This window comes from Thamnophis elegans, chromosome 3 (assembly GCF_009769535.1).
Source record: "Thamnophis elegans isolate rThaEle1 chromosome 3, rThaEle1.pri, whole genome shotgun sequence".
Taxonomy (NCBI): domain Eukaryota; kingdom Metazoa; phylum Chordata; class Lepidosauria; order Squamata; family Colubridae; genus Thamnophis; species Thamnophis elegans.
The window spans coordinates 118,415,642-118,428,765 of NC_045543.1; the positions used below are offsets into that span (position 1 = coordinate 118,415,642).

The 13,124-nt window shown below is 38.8% G+C and overlaps 1 protein-coding gene across 1 annotated transcript in view; it reads right to left on the minus strand.

Annotated features, from left to right (window-relative positions):
* Window positions 1-13,124, minus strand: part of CWC27 (CWC27 spliceosome associated cyclophilin) — a 107,698-nt gene that overhangs the window by 20,810 nt on the left and 73,764 nt on the right. The window contains exons 12-13 of the mRNA XM_032213556.1: window positions 10,551-10,660; window positions 8,148-8,251 (exon numbers count right to left, since the gene is read on the minus strand). Of these exons, the coding sequence (XP_032069447.1) occupies window positions 8,148-8,251; window positions 10,551-10,660 (214 nt within the window). The remainder of the gene's footprint in view (window positions 1-8,147; window positions 8,252-10,550; window positions 10,661-13,124) is intronic.

Consider the following 13,124-nt stretch of genomic DNA (forward strand, 5'->3'; position numbering starts at 1 on the left):
ATCCTGCTGTTGGCCGAGACCCTGTCTAGGCTGAGATTGGCGCTGTGAACGGGGGTTGGAGAAACCCCTGTCCGACCCTCGAAAGGGTGGGAATCGATAGAAGGGAGATGATGTCCAATTGTCAGACTTGCAAAAGGTTGATTGAAGGACCTTCGCTTGTCCTTTGACTCCACTAAGGGTTCTAACGGGACCCCAAATAGACGTTCCACTGAGAATGGGGAAGAGGCCAGCCTCCATTTGGCTCTGGCATCAGCTTGCCAATGTTTAAGCCACAATAATTGTCTGGAAGTGACGCTAGAAGCAATCGCTTTAGAACAAGCCACCCTGACAGCTAAAAAATCTTCGTCCTCAGAAAGGTCTGAATCCCTGGGCACCTGCTCCTCTTTGACCCCCAATGTGGAAGGCTGAGACACAGAACACTCAGAAGGAGCCTTCCCAGATGAGTGTTTTTTCTCACTTTTAGCTTTGGAACCCTTAGAATTAGATTTGCAGCTGTGCCTAGAAGATTCCTTGTGCTGAAGCCCAGCAGCTATACCCTCTTCAATGGCTGAGGCTATAATGGCAGCAACATCTGGGGTTACAGCTGGAGATGGTTGAAAACCCAGAAACCCCAGGGAGGAAGAAGCCTGATTTGCCTCAGGAGAGGGACCTGCACCCTCCAATAATTCCTTCCCACTATGAGAGGAATCAAAAACCCCTGTACCATCTCCTATTTGAGAAGGAGAATCTGGAGCAGAAAGAGAAACCTCTGAATCCGAAGAAAGACCAGCAAGGGGAAGGCTATCAGGAGAGACCTGGATTACCTAGAATGAATGAGGGCTCTCTCTGCCACCTTGCGTGTGCTTGCTGGAGGAAGTCTTGTGAGCTGAAATCTTAAAATGTCTCTTTCCCCCCCCTTTTTTTGCAGTCTTAGGAGCCTTTGCAAGGATCTCCTCAGCTGATTCAGTAGCTACCACCTTTTTCCTGGAAGGCTTGGCTGATGAAGGGCCAGCTACAGGGCTATCTAGAGGAGAGGCCTGAGGGGAGATTACTGCCCCATATCCTGTGCTGGAAGTCATAGCTCAATGTAAGGAAAAAAACAGCCACCCTCAAGGCTATTGCTGGTAAAGGCCCCCGTTACAGACTGTTGCCTCCAAAATGGTGCCAGCAGCATCTTTGCGCCAAAATAAACTCTCTCACTTTTTGCTGGCTCAAAATGGCATCCTCTGCTGTCCCTGCGAAGGAAACAGCCACCGATCCCCCCGAGGGCTTCGCAGCCGCTGCGCTGCACTTTGGAAAGAGGCTGCAGGGTTTCCACCCTTGGGCTTGCCACCGGGGCACTTGCAAGCAGTCCGAATTCAATTAGAAGTGTCGGAACCGCTCCACTGCCTAATAGGAGCCTCCGACGATCACTGAGAGGGGAAAAAAAAACCTCTGACGCTTTAAAATGGCTTTTCAAGCCACACAGCTGGCTCTGCAGCATGGGGCAAAGCCCCTCGTTGAATTTAAGCACTCCCTCTGCCTGTACGATCTTTAAGAATGGCAGAGGGAGAAAAATCATTTTTTTGGCAATATCCAATTAGTAATAAAGATCAACAAGTCATAGGGAAACTCAAGTACACGTCCAGTCCAAAACTGACTGAGTCTAAAGCTGAGGAGGAGCTGCACGGAGATGGTTTTACAAACTGTAGACTCAGCCCTATTGGTCACTGGACGAAGTTAACACTATCTGACTTCAGTTGTTAAGTTAGTAACATGGTTATTAAGTCAATCTGGCTTCCCCATTCTCTTTGCTTGTCAGAAGTTTGCAAAAGGCATGGCCCTGGGACCATCATAAATATGAATCAATTGTAAAGTAACTGAATATTGGTCATGTGACCCTGGGGGTGCTGCAATCGTCATAAGTGTGAAAATGGTCATAAGTCGGTTTTTTCAGTGCTGTGGTAACTTTGACTGATTACTAAATGAACCACTTATATCAGGGGTGTCAACCTCAAGGCCCGGGGCTCGGATCCGGCCCGCAGAAGACTTAGATCTGCCGCCCTGGAAACAGCAAAGGACAGACGGGCTCCCGAGCTCTGTTTTTGGTTGCCACGGCCTCCTGCAACCCTCTGCCAGCGAAAATAGAGCCGCCTCACGCGGGAGATCAAAATAAAAATTGTCAATGTACTAATTGCTTGAGTAATGGAGCCAATTACTTTATAGCAAATCATGCCTTATGTTTTGAAGTTCCAAGAGGGAAACAATACTCTTCATTTGACACTCTCTGACAAAGTTACTATCAGAGTTGACAATACAATATCAAGGCAGGCTTTTAAAAGTTTACTTCATAATTATAAGAGCATCTGTGAATCCCTGGAAAATTTTATTCTAATCAGCAGCAGGTTGTTTAGCATGTAAATGATTTAGGATATGTTCAACAATCAAGCACATCTAGGTTTGGAATTCAGAAATTTGAACAACGTGATACTATGCACTATGAGAAAAGCCAGAAAATGCTTTTAAACATCAAGTTGTGCATGGTTTTATAACTCCTGGCTTAATCACTTCCAGAGTGGAATATGTTTATATAACAGTCTCTCAAACAAACTTAATCTTGATCCAAACAGAAATTTAAATCCTCATAATCAAAAATGTTCAATCATCTAGCAGACAAGAACTAAATCAATTGCGTGAAGCTGCCAAATTGAGGTGAAAATATGCTGGTTAAAAGGTGGGTTCTCTCCCTATTAATGGAGTAAGAAGAAAAACTGATATCTATTTCCTGCTGCATGATGTTCTTGTTTCACTTATTGTGAAAAACTTCTCAACATTCTTCGTCTCATGAGTCTCAAACTAGCAGATCAGGATATTTTGGTTTAACAAATGTATCTTCGTTTGCAACTTTTAAAAAAAATATACATTCTCATTCCATATACCAGACAATTGTGCATCTTATTTTGCCAACGTGGAATATGTTATATCTGGGCCTTTCTGATCTGTAAAAGTTCTAAACTCTTTATAGTTATATAGTTCTGTTAAACATAGTCAAAAGCAGAAGGAGGAATCTGCAGCATGTCTTTTTGCCCCAACTCATATCCCAGAAGAAGTCTAATTTGATGTGAAAACTGACATGCACAAAGGGGCCCACATATCTTTTCCTTACCTCCTTCTTTATCTCACATACCCATGTACACACTGACTGGATTCATCCATTGAACTAAACCAAATACTGCTTCTTTGGGCATATTGTGGTGTATGACCTTGTCTATACTGCCTTAGCATTGCATACAAATCAGGTCTTCAGGTCATGGTTTCTTTAACAAACATGGCTTAAAATCCTAACTTAGTATTGTGAATGTGTGCAACATATTTGATAATAGTGACAGGCAGGGATGTGCATGCATGTGTGTTCTATCTTCTTTCTGAGGTCACTGTTGATACAAGATGAGTACAGAGAACTTTGGAAAAAGAATGTGACAATTAGCAAATAATGATTTAAGCTTGGAAGGAAGAGAGTATACTAAAGTGATTCCATTTTAACTCTCTGGTGTAAGAGAGAGGGAGGGAAAACCATGCCAGGCTTTCAAGATTCTGTTACTGTAGCATCCTGTATCCACAGGGTTCTGTTATTTTTTATAGACTCTATTTCCTGTTTTGACCTATCCTGAAGGGCAGACACTGAAATACACTGTTGGCATGATTAATCGGCAATGATATTACAAGTGCAGGACTATTTGGTAAAAAGTGCTTCTGGAGACTATTGGAGACTAATTTTTTTTCTTCTGTTTCTGGTAACAAATGGAAATCTTATCACCTCTTAATGGTATTCCTGGATTATGATTTGATCCCACAGAATGTATTAAGGAAGTCTGATCATTGAGGCAGAGCTCAGTTGGACAAATTCAGGTCTCGGACAAGTTGGACATAATCAAGGGATATGCCTTGCAACATGTATAGCATTTCAGAATGGCAATAGCTTTTTCCTAAAAAGGAAAGAAATGGCTCTCAGTCTTTTCCACTATTAAAAGAAAACAAATATGAAGCAGAAAGCAGTTTAGTCCTGTGCCCTTTCTACTGCATCTTGTATCACTGCATCATACAATCAATCGGAATAGAGATAGAAGGGACATAGAGATAGAAGGTTTTCTAGTCCAACCCCATGCTCAAGCAGGACCATTTCAGATAGGTAGCTGTCCAGCGTTTTCTTAAAAACCTCCAGCACCCACAATTTCTGGAGGCAAGCTGCTCCGGTTGTCCTCTCTGTTAGGAAGTTTCTCCTTAATCCCTAGTTGCTTCTCTCCTTGATTAGTTTCCATCCATTGTTTCTTGTCTTGACTTCTGGTGCTTTGGAAAATAAGTTGACCCCCTCTTCTTTGTGGTCAAATACTGGAATATTGCTATCATGTCCTTGCCTAGTCCTTCTTTTCTCTAGACTAGCCATATCCAATTCCTGCAACCACCCTTTGTATGTTTTTGTCTCCAGGCCTTTAATCATCTTTATACTTCCCCCAAAAAATCTCTACTACATTTTTGTAATGTGGTGACCAACACTGGATGCAGTATTCCAGGTGTGGTCTTACTCTGGATTTATAAAGCGGTGCTAATACCTCATGTGATTTTGATTCTATTATCTCTGTTTATACAACACAGATTGTATTACTTTTTTGGCTGTTGCTGCACACTGCTGGCTCATGTAATCATCCACTAGGAGTCCGAGATCCCTATATCTCAGTGGTGGGTTCAGGATCCCGTTGCAACCCGTATGGTTGCAATGGGGCCTGGCGCCCTCCACATGAATGTGCACACGTGCGCAGGGCATGCATGTGTCTTACCATCTAGCAGCGCCTCCGTGACACCCCAAATGCTTGGCGGAGCATCGCAGAGGTGCTCTACGTGCCCTGCATGTGCACGGAAGCACCGAAGAGTTTAAAGACAGGTAAGGAGCATGCACGGGCAGGTGAACCCTCCGGAGCATCATACCAGAACGGGAGCTGGTGCTCCGGGCAGGCTCCGGTACGCCCGTACCGCGGCGTACTGCCTGCAACCCACCACTGCTATATCTGTATGTAATGCTCTTATCAATACTCCTGCAGGAAATGTGCTGAGCACTAGTGAAAGAACAAATGCCCTCATTAAAAATTCTTTGAGAAATTAAGCAATTCTCTATGTTAAAAGGAGGATAATTGAAGCTATAAATATAAAAAGAAAAGGAATGAAACCCAAAGGTGTCAGGAGGACCTTGTTAATCATGGTCATGAAACTAGCTGCTGTTTATCAGCACTAGACACCTCAGCGTCAGCCAGTGCCAAGAAATGCTGAGTAAATGGTGCAAATGCCATTGCTGTGCCAAATCCAGATGTGTCATGTAGAGAGGGTCATATAGGTTTTCACAGGGCTCCATCAACAGTCCTGCAAATGTCGCATTGGCCTTGATGACCTGTGTTTTATATGCATTTTACACTGTATAGCTGTTAGAAGGAGACGAGAGCACCACGAAGCAGACAGAAGCACTGCTGAGTTTCAGATGACAGCGGCATGTCCCAATAAGATATTTTAAGCTTTAGAATGAAACTCTACCCTATCGAATTTGCTTTAGATCTTTTAGCAATGCTTCCTCAAAAGCCTTGTAAAATAGTAGTGTCTGGTAGTAATTATCAAACACCGTACACACTGTTTACAGTAGAGTTGTAATATTAAAAAAAAAGTTTTTGCACAGAGAAGTCAAATACGTCTGAAAAGTACCCAAATGTCTGCTGTATTCTATGCCAACAGGACAATTCAGCCAAAAATGCAGAAAGAGAAGATTGCCAAATAAAAGAAAATATAACAAATTGGTAATGGCTTCTATCTTGACAGAAAATGAAAATTATACCTCAATGTGTGGCCACTCATGTGGACACAAAAGAATGTCTTACAGGCAATCATTTTATTTCAGATAACATACCCTGACAGTTGTGCAAGGCCTGCTAGCTTGATTTCACTTTCCATAAAAGCAGCAACCATACCCTACAAAATGGTTTACAATCATATAATTTATGCATATCTCTCTCTCTCTCTCTCTCTCACACACACACACACACACACACACTCAGTAAATCATCACAAAGCACATTGCTGCAGTTTTTGAGGAGTGGGTTGGAAGTCTACACTAAAAATTCCTTCAAAGTTGCCACAATTGGATCCAGCCACTCAACCTAGTTAAGGGCACTGAAGGAGGGGAAAAACAATTTGAATCCAAAAATATTTTTTTCTTCCCAAACCAATCTCTCAACCAAAAAATTCTTCATGCTTGTTATAGTTTTTAGGTTAGTGAAATTCCAAAAGACACAAACCTGAAGCAACTTAATCTAGAATATATAAAATATACTCTAACAGTATACTTTTATTTGTGTGCATGCTTTCAGCAGTAAGCTAACTCTGATTCAGCCCTAGGACCGTGATGGTGAACCTATGGCACGCCATATTTGCTGGCACGCCAGCCATCAGCTCCAATTTTTTGCTCTTCCAGAGGGACGAGAGAAGCCGTTTTCGCCCTCCCCAGGTTTCAGGAAAGCCTCTGGAGTCTGGGGAGGGGTTGTGCACGTATGTGTGAGGGGGTGGTGGTGTCGCACTTGCATGCTCAGGTGGGTGAGGAGGATTGAATTGGTGTGGGTATGCACACACACGCGATAGCACACAGGCGCACAATTTTGGCACGGCATAAGAAAAAGGTTGGCCCTCACTGCTCTAGGATCAATATATTGCTAAATGAATGGGCCCATGGTAAGAATCCTTGCTTTGTCTGTTTTCTTCTTTCTCTGGTGCATTGGCTCAGAAATCAGCAATGGTTGTGAAACAAACAAACAAAAAAAGTCAGAAAGAGAATTGACTATATGGGTGGTGCATGAATGTGTGTGTGAGGGGAGATTTTTTTAAAAAAAAGAAACTAAGAGTATAAAAAGCAATGATCTCACCCACAGATGGGAAACACTCCCGACTCCCAAAATATTTCCTACTAGCTGATAACCAGGTGAAGCCCAGGTGTATATTTATCCCAATCCTGTATTAGAGGGAGCCCCCTTGTGGAGTACTGCAAAGCTGTTACCATGGCAACTCCATTGTGTTGTATAGTAGAAGCCATTTTAAGGCACAACAGACTGTATCTTAACAGAACTTGAATCCAAAATGCACACTATCACTGTCAAAAGTACTGTGACTTGACACTATAGATATAATTCAGTTCTTTTCATTTTAGCAGCCCAGGCGTTCCGTAGTTATGCTAGAACACACACACACGGACACAACCCGAGGGGTGTTAGGGGTGTCTTACCCCCATGGTATTTGTTTCCAGAGAGTAAGTTATTTATGTACCAAGTTTGGTTTAAATTGCTTGAGGTGTTCCAGAGTTATGCTTGAATACACACACACACACACACACACACACACACACACAGCCATTAAATATAAATATATTTATATGATATATAAATATAAATATATAATGCATTGTGTCTCTCAAACAGAAAAAGATTCCCTGCCCTGTTTTAGGCTTACGATATTCTTGAAAATAAATCATGGTCTGATATACATAATTTTACCTGGAGGGGAGGGGGGCACTATTGTTACTGGTAATGGATTTTTCATGTATATGTATGTGTGTGTGTGGGTACTAGCCTTGCCTCCTATTTTCTTGGCAGCATTTTCAGAATTGGCTTGCCACTTCCTTCTAGGCTGAAAAAAAAATGACTAGCACAAGTCACCCAGCTGGCTTTGTGCCTAAGCAAGGACTAGAATTCACAGACTCCTGGTTTCTGCGTGAGTCCATTGGGAGAGGACAGATTTTAACCCTATCATTCAACTTGTGTGATTAAGTTTGTAACAGGGTGGGTGAAGGATAAACTTATTTATAAGCTTAACTAGTTCTGATGCAGGAAAGTTAGTTTTTTCTACACTATTAAGGAATTGTAGTAAGGAAATGGCAACCTTATTTAGGTTTATTGAGAGGGGAGGTAGAGATGAAGCTATCCCTTACCAGAGAACTTTTTCTCTTTGTTAAGGAAAAAAATATCCTTGCATAAAACAATTTTGTTTATAATTAGGTTAGGGTTATTGGGAAGAGAAAATTAAAATCATGAAGATAGATTTTGAAAATATTTTCTATTCTGTATTTTGTACTTAAAGTTATTTTGAGTTCATAAGTTTCTCACCATCCTTCATCGTTCTCCACTTCAGGTTCAGGTCCTTCACCTTCAGGTGTTTCGGATATTGCTTGGTTTAGTTTTGATTTGAATCTATCTAGTAACGCCAGTGTCTGGAATTAAAATATGATGCTTAACACATGCCCATACACTCTCTCTTACACAAAGGTGCGTTTTCAAAAGGCAACTGGATTTTCTTTGTTCTTCCTTGAAAATATTTTGTTTCTCATCCAAGAAACTTCTTTATTTCTAACTGAATGGTGGAGAATGGAAGGATTTATATTTATATAATTATATATAATTATACAACTAGGCTTAAAAGAGGGCTCAAAGAGGTCATCTACATTAAGACCAAACAGCCCTCTCTCAACAGTGGGAGAGGCATACACTACCACAAATCTCTTTGTGGTAGTGTATGCCAAGGTGGCGCAGTGGTTAAAAGCAGCACTGCAGGCTACTGCTAGATCAGCAGGTCAGCGGTTCAAATCTCACCGGCTCAGGGTTGACTCAGCCTTCCATCCTTCCGAGGTGGGTAAAATGAGGACCCAGATTGTTGGGGGCAATATGCTGACTCTCTGTAAACCGCTTAGAGAGGCCTGAAAGGCCTATGAAGCGGTATATAAGTCTACTGCTATTGCTATCTTGTTTGTAACACAATCCTTTCAGCAGTTCCAAGAAGGTTCCACACCCATTTGCACTATTCAAGTGACCCTGAGGGCACATGTAAATCTCCAAGCGGCCTCAACGCTTCTCAGAAAGCGTGCTAACGATCAGATGACTATGAGGAATATATATGCTTCCATTCTCCATCATTCAGTCAGAAATCAACAAGCTTCTTCAAGGAAAAACAAAGAAAGTCCAGTTGCAGTTTGAAAAAGCACCTTTGGAAAAACCATGACCTGAGTGATTGAGAATCTCCACAAACATTGCGTCTTACACAGTATTAGCGTTCACAATATAAAATATAAAGTGTTGCATTTTGTGAAAAAAATGAACTACATTTTTTAATGTACTTATTTTATCAAATAAATTTTTGTCTATTATTCTTCAATGAATGTAGTTTGAATGAACGTTCTAACTCTTCACTGGCTATACAGCTATGTGCTATATTGTATTTTATATTGTAAGCTATACCTTACAATACAAACATGCTTGTAAGGTATAGCTTATGTTTGTGCACATCTTTAAGTTTTGTAACTTTTTTCCCATACAAAAAAATTCACTTATTGCAGAATTATTTGCCCATTGAATTGTATTGCTAGGGTTCACAACTTATGTTCCAAAAGGAATTTCATTCAATCAATGTATACAGGTACTAATGGTAAAGAGTCTATTCACTGTAATTATTTAAAATACTTTGTGGTCACATATTGTTGGAAAAGATAGATAGCATTGGCAGAATGACTTTAGTGTGACATTACTAATCTTCCCAGTGACAAATCCCTCAATTCCTAAAAGACTTGCCTCTCACTTAACTGACAAAATAGTGATAACGTTAAAAATAAAAATAAATAGCACCTTGTTTTCTTGGTGATCGCTTTCAATGTGCAAAAATCTTAAAAGAAATGCAGGTGGTACTTGGTGACAAGGCAGCCAAGGACAATCATGTTAAGTGTACAAAGATGCAATATGTAAGATTTAACTACTATATACACCAGCATCTGTTCACCATACTACAGAAAATCTGCAGAGGATTCAGTGACTGTTGGAGACTGTGCCTATGTACCTAACATGGAGGTTGGACATACAACAGAGAGAGTTTGCCAATGACCTATTGGTCTAATGAAATATTCTCCTCAATAAACAGCAGCATGTGCTCAATCTGGTACAAGTAAGGTGCAAAGTATAACTGTAACTAAGAAAAGACATTTTCATATATTTGCCTACTGAAATATTGCTAGCAAGGTGCCCCTTACCACTGCAGAGATAACAGTGACTGTGTCTGTCACTGAAAGTTAATTTATCACCACAAACCAAACACATCCAAAAAGGAGAAACTGAACATGAGTTTATGAACCAGCAATCATTAGAGTGTGCTTTGAAAGAGGTAAACTAAAACACTTTCACTAGCTGTAAAACATGTTTTGAATATAGCTCTTTGAAGATGCAGTATACTGTTTAAAAAGTATAACAAATAATTCTGCTTTCACTATTCTGCTATGGTGTCAAGACCATAGATTTGTTAATATGCTTCAAAATTAATATAAGCATTCAGCACACAAATTAAATGTAAAGAAAAATAAAATAAAGTGAAACCCCTCCTCTATAATGTAAAATAACAGATTTGCCTTAGATATTTCTGTGAATGTAGAAATGGAGTTAGATTATTTGGTTCTGTCTAATCTTCTTTTGCAGGTGAAAGATGATCTTAAATCAAAGTCTTTTTTCTTTTTGAGCAAATATGGCACCTACCTGTTCTTCACGAGAAGTTCCTTTCTTTGCCTGCTGCTTCCTAAATTCTTCATATTTCTTCTTTTCTTCAAGATATTCTGCCACCATGCTATTCGGAGCAGCTTCCTCTTCTCCATTTAGAAACCAAAGAAAACATACATTTTATTCAAAAGATAATTGTGATACCTAAATTTACATTAGTCATTTTATTTAAAGAAATATTGACAAATGTTTCAATGAATTTGTTCTTGTACTATGAAGTTGTTGTTTTTGTAGCTGAATCATTTTTTCCCTTTTCTGTATTAAATAGGTTGTTTTGACTAATTAGAAAAAATAGTCTACATATTTTCCCCCAGCAATAATTTCTGAGCAGCAGATAGAATGTTCCCTTCTCCAGCCAGTTAGCAGAAATTACCAAATTGGAGTAGCTAAACAAGAAAAGATCGTAACAAGAGCTTGAAGATGGTCTGTCAGCTAGATAATATTAAAACAAACAAAACCAATCAGATAATGTGTAAAGACCTTAAATTAAAGGTTGAATAAGAGTCCCCTAAATGATGTCTATATTTAAGATAAAGTTCTATAACCCAGTACATCCTACAGGTCATTGTTCAAAAATACACACACAGGAACTAAAATTTAAAAAGTAAGAAAAATGCAAATCTAATATAATGCAATTCATTTAAAAAGGGTGATAAGTACTTAACAGGAAAGCACATGGTTACATTAAAACCAGCATTAGATCATACAGATAAGAAACAAATGCTTCCTTCTTCCTTTATCTGCAAGATGAGATTTCCTGTTTTCAATCATACTTTTATCTTAATCTAAATTACTCTTTTATTTAGTGCCCATGATTGGCCTTACAGATTGTTGAATGATGCTGCCTTCAGGACTTGCCTTTTTAGCAACATATTGTAATCTAATATCCAGGAATAACTATTGACAGCTTTCCTGTTTAAATCCTGTTATTTTACCTGAGAAAACCACAAATGAACACAATAGTACATTTTCTCCTCCTAACACATAATTAGGTGCCAAAAATATTTTAAAACTGTTGGCACTTGCGCTTCTGCTGCTCTGATCTCTAACTTAACTGCTATGGAAATTTAGAAATTAAAGTTGCTTTTAAAATATTTGCACATCCTAAGCTATTTAAAATCTTTTTTTTTTAAACAATATTACTTCCTGATTTTATGGGCAAGAATGCAATAGTGTTCTATACAACGCAGACATATTTCAAAGGCAGGACATTATTGATGGACCAAAATATGGTAACCAAGTAGTAGTAAGAACATATACTATATGCTCGCATCTAATAGGCAGATTATGATCTGCCTCCAGGCACTTGTTTTCCTCACATATACATTTTATATGTAATAATCTAATGGGATAGTGTTGACAAGTAGTGAAGTAGTGCCAACTTTTCTACAAAGAAAATGTGAAATTACTGCTGGCACAAGAATATTTCCTTTTTTTTAAAAAACAAGGAAATAATACACAATGATTGTTAGGAAAAAAAAATACCATTATATTTAGTTTTAAAGTGCATCACAGTAGCTTTGAGGTCAAGGGACTCATAAAACTCAAAATTAATAGCAGAATTAATGGCAGAAACTTAGACAATATATCAGGATGTGCAGTAATAAAACTATATAATTGAAAAGAATAAGTCATCTGATTACATTAAAATATTTGTAAAAAATATTTGTAAATGGTTGTGCAAGTGCACAGATCTTCATGCATTAATTGACACGTTTAAACCAGGACAATAGTTGTACTATAAAAAGAGAGCTTGGGAAAGGAAGCTGTAAAATAAGAAAGCATTTCAGTTATTCAGCTTGAAAGTAGACCTGCATCCAGATATTTATCATTTTATAACTTAATCATAGCAATGATTATTGCTATTATTGAAGTAATTCAATGTATGAATAACAAACAGTCTTGCAGCTAACAAAGATTCTTCTTCTGTGGCATTGAAACATTCTTATAAATAATATGAATATGGGGAACATAAAAGTGCATTTTGCAGTGCTTTATTCCACAATTCTAATGGACTATGGAATATTTCTCCAATTTTCAGGGCATATGTTTGAAAAAACAAGTCAGTTCTGATTTTGGGGCAAACCAAGGAAAGTAGCCAGGAGCCAACATTATAAACATGTATAAGATAAGATAAAAGATGAACTTTTTTTATATAGTATCAATAAAATTTGTTGCAGGACCTCTCTGTCTTTGTCACCTATCTTTGATCATCTCCAAAAGACACCACATATCTGACTTTATCTTTCTATAAATTGTACAGACAGCATTTTATGCCTTTCATGGACATAACCTAGTAAGACACATAATTTAAAATGTTGCTCAATATTCAAACATATTGATAGTTCTGCTCAGGTTTTGTTGAAACATTGAACGTGGATGGTAGAAAAAACCTTTGTGGTCTATTGAGTCTGCCCTTTAATGTATGTATGTATGTATGTATGTATGTATGTATGTATGCGCGCACACATACACACATATATGCATATTTTTCAACAAATATTCAACAAATGTTGAATTTTACTCTGTCTTTATTCCCAAAATTCATATTGC